The sequence below is a fragment of the Melozone crissalis genome, unplaced genomic scaffold (genome assembly GCF_028551555.1).
Source record: "Melozone crissalis strain CALT ecotype California unplaced genomic scaffold, PUWL_Pcris_2 ptg000014l_1, whole genome shotgun sequence".
Lineage (NCBI taxonomy): Eukaryota > Metazoa > Chordata > Aves > Passeriformes > Passerellidae > Melozone > Melozone crissalis.
The window spans coordinates 1934444-1953057 of record NW_026535792.1 but is presented as its reverse complement, the minus strand read 5'-3'; the positions used below and the strand labels follow the sequence as shown (position 1 = coordinate 1953057).

At 46.0% G+C, this 18614-nt stretch overlaps 2 protein-coding genes and 1 non-coding gene across 3 annotated transcripts in view; 1 reads left to right on the top strand and 2 right to left on the bottom strand.

Moving 5' to 3' along the window:
* Nucleotides 1–464: 464 nt before the first annotated feature.
* On the bottom strand, nt 465–6549 carry TIPIN (TIMELESS interacting protein). The gene is made up of 8 exons (XM_054272709.1): nt 6441–6549; nt 5950–6108; nt 5496–5589; nt 5189–5264; nt 3894–4016; nt 3299–3362; nt 1313–1516; nt 465–1029 (listed from the first exon to the last, which is right to left on the bottom strand). The coding sequence occupies exons 2-8, from the start codon at nt 6086–6088 to the stop codon at nt 878–880; spliced, it is 852 nt and encodes a 283-aa protein (XP_054128684.1). The 5' UTR covers nt 6089–6108; nt 6441–6549; the 3' UTR covers nt 465–877.
* On the bottom strand, nt 2332–2465 carry LOC128935103 (small Cajal body-specific RNA 14). Its single transcript, XR_008482919.1, has one exon. It is a non-coding gene; the product is annotated as a small Cajal body-specific RNA 14 (non-coding RNA).
* Nucleotides 6550–12334: 5785 nt separating the features above from the next.
* Nucleotides 12335–18614, top strand: part of MAP2K1 (mitogen-activated protein kinase kinase 1) — a 32078-nt gene continuing 25798 nt past the window's right edge. Inside the window, exon 1 of the mRNA XM_054272698.1 lies at nt 12335–12616. Coding sequence (XP_054128673.1) covers nt 12537–12616 — 80 coding nt within the window. The 5' untranslated portion in view covers nt 12335–12536. The remainder of the gene's footprint in view (nt 12617–18614) is intronic.

Here is an 18614-nt window from a genome sequence, read left to right as displayed (position 1 = left end):
TCGTATTTCAGACTAAAGACAGTGTGCTGTGAATTCTTTCAAAAATCATTCCAAAAATTACTTTGCTGATGTTGTCCACAAATTAGGTTCTTCAAACCTAAATACTTCCTTCTTTCCTACAAGGTCATAAAAAGCAAATTCCTTCATAAAGTAACACTTGTTGCCCTGAGGGTAGTGGCTTAATTCAGTGTGTAGAAATTCAGTACTATTTACCCCTTTAGAAGGGGTGATTCCTCTTCATTCTAAAAAGGGAAAAGTTGTTGTGTAAGGAAAATCAGGACTCTAAGAAGAGAATGAAGCAGAGGCTCAAGCAGAGCAGGATCAGGAGAAGGAAGGTCTCATTCCCTCAGGGGAGGTGCTTGTCTGGGGAGAGATGGGGAAGTGTGGGAGCCCTGGCCTTGCAGCAGCCTCATACAAGAATTTCAGGTTTGACTTTTGAAATTTAATAGCTTCCATTTTATATGAAAAATATATAAGTAATGGATAAGCAGTTAAAAAAAAATCCAGTGCCCCTGTTAAAAAACCCCAAACACACCTTTAATAGCAACTTAATCTATCAACATCCCAGTTCATTCAGTTTAATATAAATTATAAACTCCATTCAAATAGGTCCAAAAACTCATAAACATTTCTTAGAAAACATTTTGGGAGGTGGACAAGATGGCTCAAGTGCAGCTGAAGGACTTTGTTCTGTTTCCTGGTATATGGAGCTGCTCCCCTGTAGCTTCCAGGAACGAGTTCTGTCCTTCAGTGACACCATGGGAAACACTTCCCTGAAGCTTCTGGAGTGCCCAGAGCCAGCAACATTTCAGTATAATGACAGTACTTAAAGCAAGGAGGTCTTTTGGTGAAGAAAGGCATTCACGGTGTAGGGGAGCTACTGCTCTTCCCTGGCACATCCCAGTTCATCATCTCCATCTTCTGTGGGAGCATCCTTGGCTGCAGGACCCTGAATGTCTTCAGTGAGGTCAGGGGCATCCTGAGCAACTGGGCTGTCAAACTCCTCTTCTGAGTAACGACTGGGGAGCTCTGTTGGGGAAAAAAAGAAAAACCATGAGCAGATAAGATACCATTGCTGTGTTTAACTGATGCTTCCATCACCAGAATGGCAGGCTGTGGCAAAGGCAGCTCAGAGATAAGAGTTGCATTTCACCAGAGAAAAAGCTGTCACAGCTTGGTACAAGCACCAGGGAGTTTAACCACAGGAAAACTGTTAAAGTGTAGAGTTGCACATTGCAGCACTCACTAGGGAAGCCATCAGGGCTGTGAGCAGCAGCTCAGGCCCCTGCTCCCACAGCAGTGGGGTCCTTACCCTGGGACTGGTGCTGGGACTGGCTGAGGCCCTGCAGCCGCGCCCGCCGCCGCTCCAGGGCCAGCTGCCGGTTCTTCCTCATGCGCTCCTGCTGCTCCTCCGTCAGGCTGGGCCCGGGCAGGGAGCTCAGCTCCTCTGCACTGCCCCAGGGCGAGTGTGCATCCTCAGCAGCTTCGTCCCGCCCATTGCTCGCCCCTTCTTCTGCTCAAAAAGGGAAGAGGGGCAGAATCAACACTTGAAACCCACAGAGATCCACAACACATCAGTCAAGAGAATATTCTGAAAGCCTTTCTGTGTTCTACATTTTGTATTGACAGCTGAAGCTCATTCCATAATTTAATTTTAATGGGATTTTCTGCCTAGGCCCACATCCCCAGTATTCAAAGGGCACAAGTGCTCAGAGCTCACACACACAACAATCAATGCCTGAGTGCAGAGGCACAGTGCTAACTCACTGTGTACTGAGTTAGCAACAGCAGCTGTGCTTGGAGGGTCAAAAGGAACAGGAAATCCAGGCAATCCTTAGGGCCAGGTCTTCCTCCCAACACTACTAATAAAACACTGTCCTTTAGAAAGTGGCAGGAGTCCTACAGGAATTCCAACCTTTCAAGGCCAGGCTGTGTGGCACTAATTGAAGGTGGGGATGTCAGGGGATGGAACAGGATGGGTTTTAAGGTCCCTTCCCACCCACACCAATCCAGGATTGTGTGAATCAGAAGTCTGAACACATACATTGAGTACTCGGCTCTGAATTCAGTGTGCTCTATTACAGAGATATTTACTCATCTGCCAGCACTCAAACATGCAAAGTGGAGGCAGTTCAGCCAAACTTCACCCACCCTCAGAGCAGCAGAGCACCCAAGGCCTCTGCACCACTTTAAGCCTGTGAATAGAAAGGAGAGCTGACAAAAAGGTTGGGTTGCTAATACAACAGCCCAGCCTGAGGCTTTATTTGGCACAGTTCCTCCCCTGAAGGCTGCAGCAGTGCCCTCAGTGCCCCAGGGGCACACTGGCAGGGCAGTGTGTGGAACCATCGCACAGAACAATCCGATCCCTCTGCAGACGCTGTCGGCAGGAACCACTCGTGTTGCTGTCCGTGGCTGCCTCTGGCTGCAGGGCAGCTCTCACACTGCAGCACAGGCAAGGCAGCCACGTGTCACCAAGGGCACCCCAAAGCCCAGGCCAGCTGTTTGCATCATCAACTCATCCACAACACCATTCCCAAGCACTGCCTGGGCTGGAGCTTCACGTATGGGCAGACAATGCTCTCACAGAAACTGACAGCAGAAATGCAAAACCCTGCACAGATCCTTAGGAATGACAATGAAATTCCCTCCTTTCTGCTGTTAAAGTTTCTTACAAACTACCATGTAAACTCTACTTCCTTTTTAATTAAAAAACTGGTTTTGTCTAATTTCTGTTTGATTGGAAGAGACTCCTGCCTTACATCCTCAGTAAGTGCTGGGTTTTGATCCTGGCAGAGGGGATTCTCCCAGAGCTGTGTGCCAGCTCTGACAGACACAGCAGTGCCCCCAGCACGAGCAGGCACTCTGCCTATGAGGGACAGCACCCCCTGACTGCACTGCCACTCCTCACAATAACCAGCATGAGTTGGTGATTCCTGCTTTAACAGGATCCAAGAGCTCTCCAGACTGCTCATGTGAGAGTGCAACACAAACCTAGGTGCTCAAAAATTGCAGGTTTAGGGGGTTTTTTGGAAGAATATTTCTAACAATGCTGGTTAATCCCATTTTCTATTTCCTTTCAGCAGATCATGCAATTTTATTTATTTTTACACACACGTGCAAGTACCAGTTCAGTTGTGTCATCATAAGACTCACAGAAGCCTGGTTTTAAAGCACAGACCTCTCAACAATTTCTTCTACACTAGAAAAGCCTATCATGATCATTCATTTCTGGTCAGTAGGAAGGGAAATAAATAATCTTAAGCACTGAAGAACTGAACAAATAGCAGAGAGAGCATACCTTCATTATTTTTGAAGTCTTCATGTAAAATAGGAAGATCAAGCCTGATCCGCTTGAGGCAGGTCTGCAGGTGGGACATGAAAAGACTGGGGTTTCATCTGCAGCAGGTTTTTATGCTCAACTTTGGGAGCATGGGAAAACCACAGCAATTTTACACTTTGTTACTCTGAACAAACACTCTCACTTCAGGTCCATTTGACACACAGACCTCCAGTGCTGGGATCATCTTCCCAGTCCTTCACCTATCACCCAGCTAGGTGAAGCTGAATTCTTTATCAGTCTTCTTTTGCAGGTTCAAACATTAAAAATCAACCAAACAAAACCCAAACCCACAACCAGCTCCAGTTGGTTAAGCAACTTGCTGTGGTTAAAGATGGCCTGAAAATGCTGAAGCCAATTCTCTGGAGGATTACTTCAAATAAAGAAAGGTTGTATCTAAATATAAACATTAATACTAGACAAAGCTCTAAATTGAGAGAAATTTTACTTCTGAGCAGTATGCACAGCCTACATCTTCTTTAACTGCATAATTGATCCCCTAAACCTACTTCATGCACTATTCCAAACACCACGAAGAGCTGACAGATATACATACCTGAACTTCCTTTTTGTTTCCCAAAGACTCCACTACGTCAATAAAATCCTCAAACTGCAGTTTTGGGAACAGTCTGTGAGCCCAGTGCTCCATGTGCTGGATCAGAGTCTTCAGGTCCTCTGCCTGGAGCAGGAAAGACAACACCAGCTGCTGAAGCTGACAGAGGGGAGATGCAGGGGGCAATGGGGCAGCAGTTCCTGCACACATGGAGCATCTGCAGCCTGACAGTCTCTGCAAAATGGCAGCAGGACCAGGGTGGGGGGAACCTTCCCTTCCTCCTCCCACAATCCATGGCAGGGGAAGCTCAGGCTGACACAAGTTCAGGGGAGCATCTGCATATCCTGTCAAACATCTGCAGGTCCTGAGGCATTGTCCTTAAGCAGGGCTGAACTCAGGCTGGAATAAATCCACAGGGGCACAGCTGGCATTGCTCCTGATGTTTAGAATGCAGATACATCAAATTAGGCTGATCTAGGAAAGGTTTTTGCACCTTTCAGCACTACTGCCCAGTTCCTGGGTGCTCCAGTGGTAATGAGAGCACATAAACCAGAGATGCACAGGAGTCCTTGCAGGGTGCCAGGAGAATCATGGAATTGTTTGGGTTGGCAAAGTCCTCAAAGATCACAGACTCCAGCCACTCCCCCAGCACTGCCAAGGCCACCAGTATAACATGTCCCCAAGTGTCACATCTGAATGCCTTTTAAATCCCTCTGGGGACAATGACTCCACAGCACAGGCTGCCCAGGACTGGACAACACTGCTGAAGAAATTTCCCCTAATAACCAACCTAAACCTCCCCTGGCACAACGTGAGCCTGCTTCCTCTTGTCCTATTTTGTTTGTTACTTGGGAGAAGAGACCGACCCTCCCCTGTCTACAACCGACTCTACAAGGATGTGTAAAGGAAAATAAGCTCTGCCTGTTGAAGTGCACCCAAAACAATCAGAAAGCTTGTAGAGAAAGTCCTGCTTTCTCTTGGCTCAAGTGCTATGTCACACTTTTTTTTAAAAAACTTGGGATTCGAAACCCTGCTTGTATGGACAATACAAGAATCACAGATGGGATATTCTACTTTTAGAGGAAAAGAATTTTATAATCAAAATATGGATTTTTTTTTTAAAGCATTTCATGTTTGTTGTAAAGTTTGCAGCTCCAAACAACACGAGGGCTTGTTCAGGTACTGCTGGGAAGCTGGCCAGCAAGAGTCCTAGTAATGCTCCCCATATCACATGGGCAGCTCTCTAGCAAACCTGCATTCACCTCCCAGGAAACAAAACCCAGCTCACCAGCTCTTACCTCGTGCCCTTTGCCCTTGAACTTGACATTGTCAAACATGCGTCTCAGAGCTGGGAGCCCTCTTTCTGAAGTTAACCTGGGAATAGGAAATGGGGCAGTTATTTGAAACCCACTTTCTTCTTTCAATTAACAAGTAAAAGAAAAAAAAACAAAGAAAAAACTCTCACATTTCTGGAAACAGCCTAGAGCTTGGATTCTTTCTGTTGGTTATAAAGAACTCACAGCAGTTTTAGAGGTACTGTAATCATTTTCTCTCACAACCCTACATCAAACTCAGCACACAAAGAAATATTCTGTATAAAGTTACCTTTGGGCATCTAATCTAGGCCTTGGTCTCTTTACTGCCTTCTGTTTGGTCACAGCAGAATCCTTTGTTTGGGACTGCTGGTTTCCATCTGGATCTGGGGAAGAAAACAGCATCATTCAAGTATTCAAAGTAATTGCTGCACATTTTAAGTTTCTACTTACATTTCTGATAAGTGCATTGAGAGTACATCCAATGCTCTTATCTCTTCTAAAAGCCAACTCATAAAGAGCAACATTTTGTCAGAAGAGCTTGAGTTTTATGAAGATTCCTTTCTGCACATATTTTCATGGATTCCACAAAAATAAAATTTTTCCCACAAGCTGGAAAGCATCTCGTGATTAACAATTTAAATTTACAGTTTGTTTTCTGCCTATTTTAATGCACTGAAGTCCAACACCACTAATTTCGATTGCACAGTATTAAAACGGGATTTTTAGGGGTCCCGGGTGCTCACCTCCATTAGCCTGAGCCCATTCTGCATCGTCTCTTCCTGGAGAGGCAGGAGGGGGAAGGGGTGGGAATGTTTCGTCCTCTGTGTTCTCATAATCAGGAAGATCAAACAAGTTGTTCTCTAAAGGATCTAGCATTGCCATAAAGAAGCCTTTTTCCCCTCCTGCAGAAAACAACAAAGGCATTTAAAGAGAAGCGGTGAGGCTGCCACAGAAGCGGATAAACGTCAATTATTTACAATATTTACAGATCGTCATACAATTAAACAGCAGTACCATACACAGGATAACACAACCCAGCCTTGCTGAGCCGAATAAAATAAGGGCTTGTGATGTTCCAACTCGCCAAAGTTACTTGGGAGTGGCAGGAATTAACTAAAATAAGTGGATTCCTGACCACAGCGCTTATCCATGGAGCCGCGTGGCACTCACATTCCCCACCAAAGCCTCGGGGGGAGGAGCGGCAATTCCCCAAATTTACAGCGCGCCCACCCACCCCGAAACGCGGGCTGGAGGAGGAGTCCCCGATTCCGGCTGCGCCAGGGAAGCTCACCCAGAGCCCCCGGCCGGAGCGGGCTGGCCTGAGGCGATGTCAGCTGAGGCTCAGTTTCAGGAGCGGTCTCTGGAGCGGGGCTGGCCTAAGGCGATGGCAGCCGAGGTTCTGTTGTTCAGTTTCAAGAGCGCTCTCCGGAGCGGCCCCGGACTGAGGCGGTGGCAGCCGAGGCGCTGTTGCTCAGTTTCAGGAGCGGTCTCCGGAGCGGCCCCGGACTGAGGCGGTGGCAGGAATGGTTCTGTTGCTCAGTTTCAGGAGCGCTCTCCGGAGCGGCCCCGGGCTGAGGCAGTAGCAGGAATGGTTCTGTTGCTCAGTTTCAGGAGCGCTCTCCGGAGCGGCCCCGGGCTGAGGCAGTAGCAGGAATGGTTCTGTTGCTCAGTTTCAGGAGCGCTCTCCGGAGCGGCCCCGGGCTGAGGCAGTAGCAGGAATGGTTCTGTTGCTCAGTTTCAGGAGCGCTCTCCGGAGCGGCCCCGGGCTGAGGCAGTAGCAGGAATGGTTCTGTTGCTCAGTTTCAGGAGCGCTCTCCGGAGCGGCCCCGGGCTGAGGCAGTAGGAGCTGAGGCTCTGTTTCTCTGTTTCTCCGCTTCAGGAGCGGCTCCGGCCGGAGCGGGGCCGGGCTGAGGGGCCGGGGCCGCCCCCGCGCGCGCTGGCTCCCGCGAGAGCCGCGAGTCTCGCGAGCTCCCGAAGGCGGCGGCTCAGGGGTTTTGGCGCCAAAACGCAGTGGGCGGGGCGAGGCGGCTGAGGCGATCCCGGGGCTATGGAGTCCGGGAATGCTCCGTGTGGGAAAGGACATTGCAGAGCATCTCATTCGCATTCCAACCCCCTGCTCTCGGCAGGACACCTTCCACTACCCCAGCTTTCTCCAAGCCCTGTCTAATCTGGCTTTGGACGCTCAGGGATGGAACAGTTGCTCTGGGCAACCTGTGCCATGGCTGCACAACCGTCACAAGGAGGAATTTCATCCTAATATCCCAGAATTTCATCCTAATATCCCATCTAAACGTACTCTGTCAGTCTGAAGCCCTTGTCCCTTGTCCTGTCTCTCCAGATCCTTGTAGATGGTCCCCTCATGAACTCGAAGGGCGCAGGTCACCCCAAAGCTGCTCCAGGCTGAGCAATCCCAGCTCCCTCAGCCCCTTCTGAGGTTCCATCCCCTTCCCAGCTCCGTTCCCCTCTCGGGGCTCCAGCCCCTTCCCAGCTCCCTCAGCCCCTTCTGAGGTTCCATCCCCTTCCCAGCTCCGTTCCCCTCCCGGGGCTCCAGCCCCTTCCCAGCTCCGTTCCCCTCCCTGGTTTGAAAGGCCAGGTCTCTGCTAAGGAAGGCAGGAGCCTCTCTTCAAACAGAAAATGCAAACCTCCTCTCTTCAAATTATTATAATTTTGAAATTAAGGGGCAAAGATGTGGGAGTAGGAATAACAGTTCTTTATTAGGGAAAATAAAAATAAAAATGCAGGTCAGGGATTCCCATCCTGGCTCAGCCCTGGACCAGGACAGAGCCATCCTGAGATGTTCTCCAGACAAAGCCTTCTGGGAATTGACAACTGAACAGTTTGCAGTTGTCCAGGCAGGAATAAATACACCGAGCCCTCAGGGGTTTGGCAGCTCTGCACATAAAATGCCATGTAAGGATTTGGGCTGCAGGGACAACAGGAGAGGCTCCAGGCTCCTGTCTCCAAAGCAGTTGGAGCTGTAAATTGTTCTCATATTTTTACAGCTCACTCCATAGAAGTGTATCTGACTTAAATTATAGTCTCTTTTTTGTTTAAACAAAACTATATAAATTAATATAAAATATGAATCCATTAAAGGAATTGGTTTTCCCTTATTTCTCTATAAATTCAAATTTGACATACAATGTTTCTGGTAATTTAATGTGTTCTTTCTAGTACGGCAAAATCAATTGCAGTTACCTTCTGGTTAAAATTCTTTTAACAGTAAATGTTTAAAACGTGTATTCACAATTGCAGCATCTTTTATAATCAAGAATATATCAAATATAGAGAGAACACGCTAATGGATTTTTTAGCACTGAATCAATTAATCTTATCTTTTTAGATATGGCCAATTTCTTCAATCGATTGAGGCAGCTGAAGTATGAAAATTAACACAGAGATTTAATAATAATCATAGATCAAGTGCTGTTAATTTCCAGCAAAAAATATTGTAATTGTCATATAAAATTACTGAAAATCAAATATCTACATGATGAGCTCTTTGCATTGAAAATAAGAGTCGCTTTTTGTACTGAAAAATCCTTACAAACAAACAAAAAAATCAGAAGATCACTTACAATCTCTGCAGAGGACACGGTTATAAAACCCACCATATTTATGTGACTTTGATTAATCAATATTTTTGAAGTGTGTTTAAATAGAATCTGGACTTGATGACCTAGGTGGTTCTTTCCAGTCCTATGTTCCTAATTAAATAAAAAGCAAATGCTGGCAAGCATTGATTATTGGTTTTCCTCAGGAAATGAATAACCAGCCACATGCTGCTAAAATAATAAGTCGGGAAAAAACAAACAAAACGCCCCCCACAGGTTGTCTCCATTCTAGAAAATACTTCTGGTTTCTAGTTTAGGTGAAAAGGAAATATTACTGCTTGTTTCTCTTTGATTACTGTAATTTCATTAGGAAAACTGCAGAAAATTAGCACCTTATTTTATATTTCAGTCTCATTTCCTGCTTTGTTACACGTAATATACAGCAAAGCAAATCTGTCAAATGGATAATTGCCTGCTTCCACGCTTGAAGGGCTTTATTCCTAAGGGAGCAGAATTTGCTCGGCAAAAAACCCTTCAAATACTGTGTTGGCAAAGCTGTTCATGCCATAAACCCTCAGCACAACTGCTCCCATTGTATTTGTTGTAATGGGAAGTCACATCCTAAGGATTAAGCAAATTTCAGTTATTTGCAATTTATACTTATTTACATTTATACCTTGCTGATCTAATCTAAATTTGATATTATGCAGCCACCTTAAATGTTCATTTCTAAGCTTTTAGTATATCAGAAAGCATTCAAATTGTGCTGTGATCCACAGGGCTCCTTTAAATCGGTGTTTCTTGAGGAAAACAAGGTGCAAGGCAGGTGTGATCTCTGCCAGGTTCTCTGTCAGCTCCCTTCAAATAATTTTTGATCCTCTTGGCCAATTTTATTCAAATTCAAACCAGACTTCTTAAATTCCATTGCTTTATGAGACTAATTATTTCCCTAACTTGCTTTGCTAACCACTAAATAGATTAAGAAGTACTAAATCTTGCAAATAGAAGTTTGTGTGCACATGTTTTGGCTGTAAAATATGCGGCTCCATGTGGCAATCGAGTTTGAAAAGTTGGCTTAATTTAGATGCAATTGATCTATATAGTAATTGTGGTTTTCTTTTCATGCAAGAAATTAGGCAAAATTTTGGTTTCTATAAGGGGAAAAAAGTGGTAATGAAGACAAGCTTCTTTGTTCCAGTTCTGTTTTCAGAGACAAATTATTTCTATTTTTCCAAGCAGTGGTGAAATCAATAAATCAGAAAGTCTCCCTGCTCAGAAGCATCTCTGAAATGACAGTGCCTTCTCTTTTTTCTTCATCTTTTCCTCTGTGATTCACCTCCAGAATCACCTGTTTGTACAGCAAAACACAGTTCCTTCCAAGGAGAATATCCAAATTTCCAAAACATGTGTTCTGTTTTGGCTAGGGAAATGCACTCAATTTTTAGAACTAATGCCCTGAAGTTAAACCTCTTTGTTTTACAGACAACGGTACAAAAATTATTTCTGCAGTGGCATCAATCCATATTCCCGTGGATTTATTTCTAGATACAGTGAATCCAAGATATTTTTGGGTTTTGTGCTTTGGTCAAAGGGATTTGAAAAGAGATTGATGAAATCAGTAATTTCACAGTGCAGTGTTCTCAGTGCAAGGATAAAGCACTCCAGAGGAGGGAGCTGTCCCTTAATATCTGGAATTAGATGGAGGGAATATGTCTTTAATGGCAAAGCTGTGAATAATTTTTTTTTTTTTTTTTTTTTTTTTTTTTTTTTTTTTTTTTTACTTTAGAGATGGATAAGATTATAAGAACTCTTCAGCTAAGAACTCTTCAGCATTTTTGCATTATATGTAGGCAACCTTGTTCACCATTTTGGTTTCTGTAAAAACATTAATAATTACTTTGATTAAAATATAATTGTAATTTTGCAAGCCACAAAAATTTAAATCATACAGAATTCAGGCTGGTTCTTTATCCACAGTATTCACAGCAGAAATTTTGTTATGGAATTAACTCTGCACTTCTTCTGGTGTCTGAATCAAGTCACTGGAGTATAAAACCTGTTCACTGCTTACAGTAATAACTCACAGGTGTTATTCATTCAGGTGGTGTATTCACATGTCATGTATATGAAAAGGACAGTTAGGGAATCTCAGGAAAAAATGGAGCTGCCAAAATAAACTGATTTTTCACTCTTTTACCAGTACCAAGGCCCTACCTTCACCTCAGCGCTGAGTTCCTCGGTGCTGCTTCACTTCTCAGCTCACGTGTGTCTGTGAGAGGTTTCATTTATCACATAAGCAAAATTATGAGTAACTGCAGAGTATTTTCTGCTCCATGTGTTGTGTTTGTTGACAGATGGAGCGCTGTGTGGTACAGAAATGTACAGCAGCAACAGAAAGAATTTCTCAGCTTTGTCAGAAATCAGAAGAAATCTGTAAGCCCATCTCACTATGTAACTCCCACAGGCCTTAAAAGAGTTTTCAGCTGACTTGTGCTGGATTCAGACATTGAGAAATTAATCTTATAAAGCAACTTAAACTTTAGCAAAGTTCTTTACAGATCTCAGCAGTAGAGGCAGGATTGTAGAGTCACTCTGTTCACGGAAGTCAGGAAGTCAAATGCATGGAACTCCTTTTATCTCCTGAACCTTATCATGTGATTACTGTATGTGTCACAGTGCACACGTGTGTCCAGACTGGCTTTGCTATCCAAACAGGGCCATTGGCTGCTTTAATATTCCATATCCTGCCCCTGAATCCCCTGCAAGATCAGCCAAACAGCAGCACCTTTACATTCCCCTTCTCCCTGGTGGAGAGAGAACTGCTGTGGAAGAACACCTTCCACTGACCATAGCAAGGATAAATATACATATATTGCTCTCAAATAGCAAGGATAAATATACATATATTGCTCTCAAAGCAACTTTGCTGCCCCAGAAGGGCCCACTGGGGCACGGACACCCAGCTGTCCTGCCCGGGGGTGCCGGGGCTGAGTGACCCGCGCTGTCCCAGGTCCAGCCGATGGCACAGGACACCTCTGTCCGGCCTCTCCTCCGGATCCCTCTGCTCCCACTGCTTGTAATACTGCAGTTCGCACGTCCTTTAGTATTAAGTGGCAGGTCCTTAAAAAAAAAAATCAGTCCTTTATCGATTTGTGGAAGCAAGTCGATGTTAAAGCAAGGCTCACTTTAAGTCATCATTAAATAAGTTGGGTTGGAAGGGACCTTGAAGCCCATCCAGTGCCATGGGCAGGGACATCTTCCACTATCCCAGGGCGCTCTAAGCCCCATGCAGCTTGGCCTGGACACTTCCAAGGGATGGGGCAGCCCCAGCTGCTCTGAGCAGCCTGTGCCGGGCCTGCCCACCCTGCCCGGGCAGGATTTTTGCCGCTGTCGCCGCCAACCCCAGGGCAGGGCAGGGGCAGGGCAAGAGCCGCTCTGAGGGCAGGAGCCGCTCTGAGGGCAGCGCTACCCGCGGCCTCGCTCCCCGCCGTGCGCGTGCGCGCGCTCCCAGCGCATGCGCGCGGCGGGTGCGGGCGGCGCGCGCCGGCGCGGTCCCGGCCGGGCACATCCCGATCCCGGGCAGTGCCCGCTGGAGCTCGGAGCGCTCGGAGCGGGGTCCCGCAGCCGCACGGCCACCTGCCCGCAGCCCGCGGGGGCACCGCCGCCAAGGGCAGCTCCCCGCCCGCTTTGCCGCGCCGCAGGAAGTCCCTCGGACCTGTCCGAAGTGGGGCCGCGGCCGCTCCGTCCGCTCCCCTGCGCGCCGTGTGCGGGCGAAGATGCCGAAGAAGAAGCCCGGGCCGATCCAGCTGAACCCCGCTCCGGATGGATCCGCCGTGAACGGGACCAGCTCTGCGGAGTGAGTGCTGGCCGGGCGGGGTGCGGGCCGGGGCGGGCCGGGCGCTGTCCGCGGGGTGCGGTGCTCCGAGCCCGCCCTGCCCCGCACGCCCCGGCCCGGCTGCCGCGAGCACCGCGGGCGGGACTCCCGGTGCCCCGGGCACGGCGGGGGATGCTCGCTGTGCCCTTCGCGGAGTGAGGGGATGCTGCCTTCGGCCATAAACAAACTTCTGTCACACAGGCGGGGGAAAAAAAACTGGCGAAAAAATAGGGGGAAACTTGTATAACTCCTTTCTCCTAGTCCGTAATGGTGTCTGCTGGGCTCTTAGCTTATATAATTACCTAGTAATGCCAAATTACACGTTTGCGATGGCATATTTCATAAACGTTGTGTGTGGGAGAATTTATACTGGAAGCCGTAGATTTGTAGGAAAGGTGTTTTGTTTTGTTTTGCCTCGTCCTTGGCTTTAACCCAAACAATGGTTAGTTTGAGCAGATCTGTTTGTCACTAATTGACATGTTGTGCTGGCTACGGCAGGAGCGTGTGTGGAGAAACAGCTTCGGAGCTGCTCTGTGGGCAACACAAACATGACACTGTCAATGTGGGAAGGGCTGAGCTAATCACGGGGACACTTGTGGGGGAAAAGCACTGAACATTGGATGGTTGCATGGTGGTGCTGGTGAAGCCTCTGTTGCAGGTTTCTCACGGATGTGGGTGGGCAGGGTGGCCTCGGTCAGGCAGACACAGCCCCGGCACCGCCAAGTGATGAAATGTTACAGCAGGTTTTCATTTGAGGTTCACGGGTCAAGGTTCACACCCTGATTTTCAGACAATGGTGTCGGGCTGGCCCTTCAGTGAGCCTTGAAAGCAAGGTGTGTCTTGGAGGAGCAGATTCCTGCCCCTGTATGGTCAGCTCGGTCCCCTCCGGAGATGTAAACTGAGCTGCGATGTGCGGCTCTAGCGCCGTGACACAGAGGATGTGAGGCAGCCTTGCAGTGACATGTGCGACTCTTGGGCTTTAAAGTGCTCCGTGTTCGTGTGTGGCACGTTTTCACACAGGCTCAGATCTCCTTTAACCACCCAAACATCTAACAAAAAATCAAACAACCAAAACCAAATAGACCGCAATAGAAATGTAACCCCGAAACCAAGCAAACACCTCCTGAAAAATAAAAAATTCAGCATCTAGCAGCTCCAGCTGTGACATTTCTAGCAAACTCTTTTGATGATTAACTGAGCGATGAGCTGTTGAAAAACTGTTCTTTGGCAGGAGTTACTGATTGTATCTAAGCATTATGATCTAAATATTACAGAGCTTTTGTTCTGGATTGACAGGGGGAAAAATACTGTGTTTTTGTATTTGCTTGGGTAGCACCTTCCATTCGATTTTCTCAAGGCAGTTGGGAATATGTTGATTTAGTCTTCAGGGATCCCTGTGCATTTTAGTCTTGTTCTACAGAATAAATCTGATACACCAATCACTTGCTGCTTGTAGTACCTGATGTAAATCACTCGCTCCCAATATACCCAATATCGTATCTCTTCCCGCAAGAAGTGTCATTAATTTTAAATTGCTTTTACCTGTATGGTACTCATTTACTTGTTGGAAGCCTTTGGAGACTCCTGGGAGTGCTGGCTCTGTTCTGCACTGATGAGCTGCCTTGCTTCATTTTCTGCTCCGTGTGTTGATTTGGCCGGGGTCTGTGTGTGTGTCCCCAGACCTGTGATCTGTGTCACACACAGGACCTCATACCCAGCTTTTGCCAGGCTTAGAGGTGGCCAGTATTTTTAAAAGAAGTAGCTTAGTGAAAGTAAATTCAGCAACCAGTTGTCCTATATACGGCCAGGATTAATTAATCATGGAAATATCCCCTCATCCTGCTAATTTTAAGCCCTCGTTGTGAAAGATTTCAAATAGCAAAGAACAGTTGCATCAGAATTTAAAAATGTTTTTGGAATTGAGTTGAAAACAGTTTTGTTTTTCATTTCCTTAATCTGTCAGGTTGTTTATTTTCCTCCCCGAGCCTGCTCCGGGTTTTTTCCCCCTTTGGTCAGTGCCTGAATTCCTCAGTCAGGTGTTGTGAGGCTGTCGTGCGTGCCGTGCATCCCTGCACTGCCATATTAACACTTCCTAAAGCCCCGAGCCTGCACTCCTGGAATTTTGGCAATGTGAGGCTCTGGTTGCTGCTTACAGACACAAACCTGGCCCTCTCCAAACGCCTGCCTGCTCCCCAGACGCTGCAAAGGACTTGGCAGGGCAAAAAGGCAGATTCCGAGCGAGGCGATGGAATTCCTGTCCGTGAGTGCCCCAGGGACCCCGAGGGAAGGGAAGGAAGTTCTTCAGGCCCTCAGGCGATTTTGGCACCGGCCCAAACGGATGTGCAGGGCCTGGGGAGCTGTGCTGGAATTCTGAGACTTTCTCTGTCACTGGGGGAAGGTTCTGTAGCTCATTAATGCTTTTAGGAGCGAGCGCTTCTGACACCGTGACTTCCTGGCAGAAAGGAAGGGGAAAGGGAGGAAATGAAAGAAGGGGCTGGATGATTCAGGATGTCCTGCTTTGCATTTGTGTCCTGTCCTCTGTCTTCATCCTTATTTGGTGCTGGGAGCTCATTGACTGGAGCAAGGGAAAGCTCATTATAGCACGTGCTGTGGGGCTTGAGGAGAATGCAGGAGGCCTGGGTCTCATGTGCCTGGCTCTTCCTATTTTTTCCTTTCTTTTTCTCTTTTTTATCCCTCTTTTTCCTCACAACGTAGTACAAAGGGGAGCTAGTGCCCTTCCAATTTAATTTCTTGTACTCCAAATATTTAAATGAGCATTTCACAATGTTTCTCCCCGACGGCAGATTTTGTTACTTGTAGCTATTACTTAACCACAACATCCTGCAGCAATAATTTTTCTCGAGGGCCTTCCCAATCCCTGGCTCTGCCCGGTTGGACAATGGAGACAACTTCACGAGAGGTTTTCCTGTGCCCTGAGCTTCACTTCTGCTTTTGGCACTTCCCATGGTTGCACGGTGAGGGCTGAACCTCTGCTGCTCTGAGCTGCCTCAGCTCCTCAGGCTGGAACCAGGATGACACTGGCCAGCTGCAGGTTTAATTTCATTCCTTGGAGCTGCACGAATATAATTGTGCAAAGCTTCTGCAGGAAAAGGGGGAAAAAACCCAGCCGAGCAAACCTGAATGAAAATTAATTGAAGGAAAACTGTTCTGGCTGGATGTTCAGTGTCGTAATAGCCAAAAGAAACAAGAACAAATCAATCTCTGGTTTATGGATTTGTGTTCCTTTCAAACTTCTGACTCTCTGTTGCTTTCACTATCTGACAGTTTTCAACCAATTTTGGTTTCTCTGAAGCCAACCCAGCCTCAGAAAGTAGGAAAAAAAAGCAGGTTTTGAGATAATGCCACTTTCTGTATTAGAATAAGATTTTTGTTCACATGAAAGAAAGATGCTTCATTAAGTTCTTTAATTGCACCTTTGAAATTTAAAAAAAATCAAAGAGAAGGGTCAAACTACCTGCTCTGAAACCTGACTTTTTACCCTGTTTCAATAAATCCAAACAACTTTCCCAGCTCTGGTGTTAAAATATAAACCTTCCAAAAGTGCCTGGGATTTGATTAAATACAAAAATGACAACAATTCTTTTTAAAAATTGAGTGCCACTGATTTTTATGTATTTTATGAGCTTTGACACAATGAGATTGAAGTGTGGTTTTTTTCCAAATGCAATTCTTTTCAAAATATAACTGTGTATGTGTTTTAGCAACAACTGATGTCTCCCAAATCAAGCCTGAGCTGTGACCTCTGCAAATCTCAGATGTGAAGTATCAGCTACAGTAGGGAGGTTTGTGTTTAATTAGATAAAAATGAGAGAAAGAAAAAGTAGACAACAGATTTTGCATCTTCTCTGATGTGCTGAAAAGAAATGGGCCCTTGAGAGGGATTTAAGATGCTGTCTATAGGTCTTTATCACCTTAGGAACTGCATTTCTTTTTAAAAAAGAAAGAAAATCCAAAGCAAACTGTGAGTAGAATGAAATAATCAGGCACAATGTGGTTTTTCAGGGTTTTCTCTTTTTAAAGCCTCAATTACAGCAACCTGTGCCTTAGAACTGTTCAAGCCAGAGAGTAATTTTGTAAAAATGGGCGACTGCAAATTCCAGTCATAGTTTGAGTATTAATTAATCAGCCTTTTCTTATTGCTGCTGTTTATTCTGGTTAAATTGCATTTAAGGAGGTCCCTGAATGGCTGCTGCAGCTCCCTGTGGTCGCTTGGCAAAGAAAAGTTTGGGGACTGTGCAGAACTGGTTTGCACTTCAGTATATATAGCAAAGTAAACAATTGCTTACTTATTGTGCTTCCTGCAATTTCTGTGTTTTTCAGTGTCTTTCCCAAGGGAGCTTCAGTTTGGGTTTTTGAGGGGTGGAGGGGCAGGCTGTGTCCCATCACAGAAATGGGGGTTTGGGGCTTTGGGTTTGGGGTTTTGGGCTTTAAGTTCCCATTGTGGGCTCTTTCCCAGTGCATCCTGTTGCAAGAGGATTTCTCCTCCATGGAATAGGTTTTTTATCAGTTTCTTGGATGTGAGATTAGATAAAAGGAAAGGAAGATTTTCACAGAGTTGCTCACTTTAATGCTGGCAGGGTCGTTTCTGCCTTGCTTCCTGGGGGGATTTTTTTCTTGGGGATTTTTTTCCCTTTGGAATTCCTTGGACTTCAGGGGAGCTTTTTTGCCTGTGTGCAGTGATCTGGAAGATTAGACCCTGGAATTTTATGACTGATCTGGTTGGATTGCAGTTGCATTCAATATACATGTAGAATTACTGCAAGCTTTTAAATATTAAAAAAGAAAAAAAAGAGAGAGAAGCCTTTTTTTTAATCCCCTACTAATGAAGGATTAACCAAACTTCCAAATACATGTGATATGAGAGAGTACATTTTAAATTAAAATATACTCATGCACAGCTTTCTCTTTTAATGTGCCTGAGCCTGGCATTGTCCTTCACTGAATTAGAAATACCATTTTAATGTTACTTAAGTGCGCTAATAGAACATGTGATCTGTTGTAATAAAATAATGAAAAGTCAGAGCCTGCAGCACCTCACGGACTGGTGCTGAAAAAGATTCTGACTAAGTGTACAGCAGTAGCACAGAAATTAATGAATTAAGGGGCACACTGACCTGTGCAGCTCTTGCTGGCTGTAGGCAGCTTTTTGTTGACAATTATGGATGTAGGAAGGATTTTAAGACATTTAATACTGTCTTGTTATGTTCTGACAGTCAGATTTAAGCATAATGATGGTAATGGAGGAATACTTTAGTTTGTATGAGCTTAAAAAGCTTCAATTGGTTTAGGGGAGTTAAAAACCGGGTGTGAAAATAAACGTTGCTGAGGAAATGTGAGGAGGATGAGTGGTGGTGAGGGAAGTGCAGCTGTGCTCTGGATCCAGCTGCTTTTCTTGTCCTTACAGGGAGCTGCAGACGGGCACAGAGGTGAGATTTCACAACAGGGCTTGTGCAAGATCCTGCTCCTTCTGCAGAGCCTCTGCTCTCCTGGCTGAGAGCTCTGAGCCCACCAGAGGATCCCCAAGGAGTTCTCACTGGGGCCAGGGAAATGATCCCACTGCAAATGGGATTTAATCTGAAATGGGTTACTTGGGAATGAGAGCCTTGGGGCAGAGTGAGCCCATCAACACGAGTGTCAGAGCACAGGGAGATGCTGGAATTCAGAAATTACAGCAATTCCTGACCAGCACAAGTTTTAATGGAGTAATCTCAGGTCTCTGTCCCGAGAGGAACAAATCTCCTGCCAGACCTTCCAGTGTTATCTCACAGCAAGAGAAAGGGATTGAGAGGGTCTGGGTAAAGCCAACATGTAGCTGAATTATTTATTGGTACAACAACAGTGCTGTTGTTAACCTGGGAAAAGGGGTTTGGAGTTAGCACTAACTTAAAAAAACCCAAACATGAAGATTGTGGGGCAGGAAATCCACCAGCCAGTTTCTAGAGTGGATATTTTTAATGTA

Coding starts and splice junctions, on each gene's coding strand:
- TIPIN (XM_054272709.1), bottom strand. CDS start 6,088: ATGGCAATGCTAGATCCTTTAGAGAACAACTTGTTTGATCTTCCTGAT. Junction 5,590..5,949: donor ATGGGCTCAGGCTAATGGAG/GTGAGCACCCGG, acceptor TTTCTTCCCCAG/ATCCAGATGGAAACCAGCAG. Junction 3,363..3,893: donor GAAACAAAAAGGAAGTTCAG/GTATGTATATCT, acceptor TCCCACCTGCAG/ACCTGCCTCAAGCGGATCAG.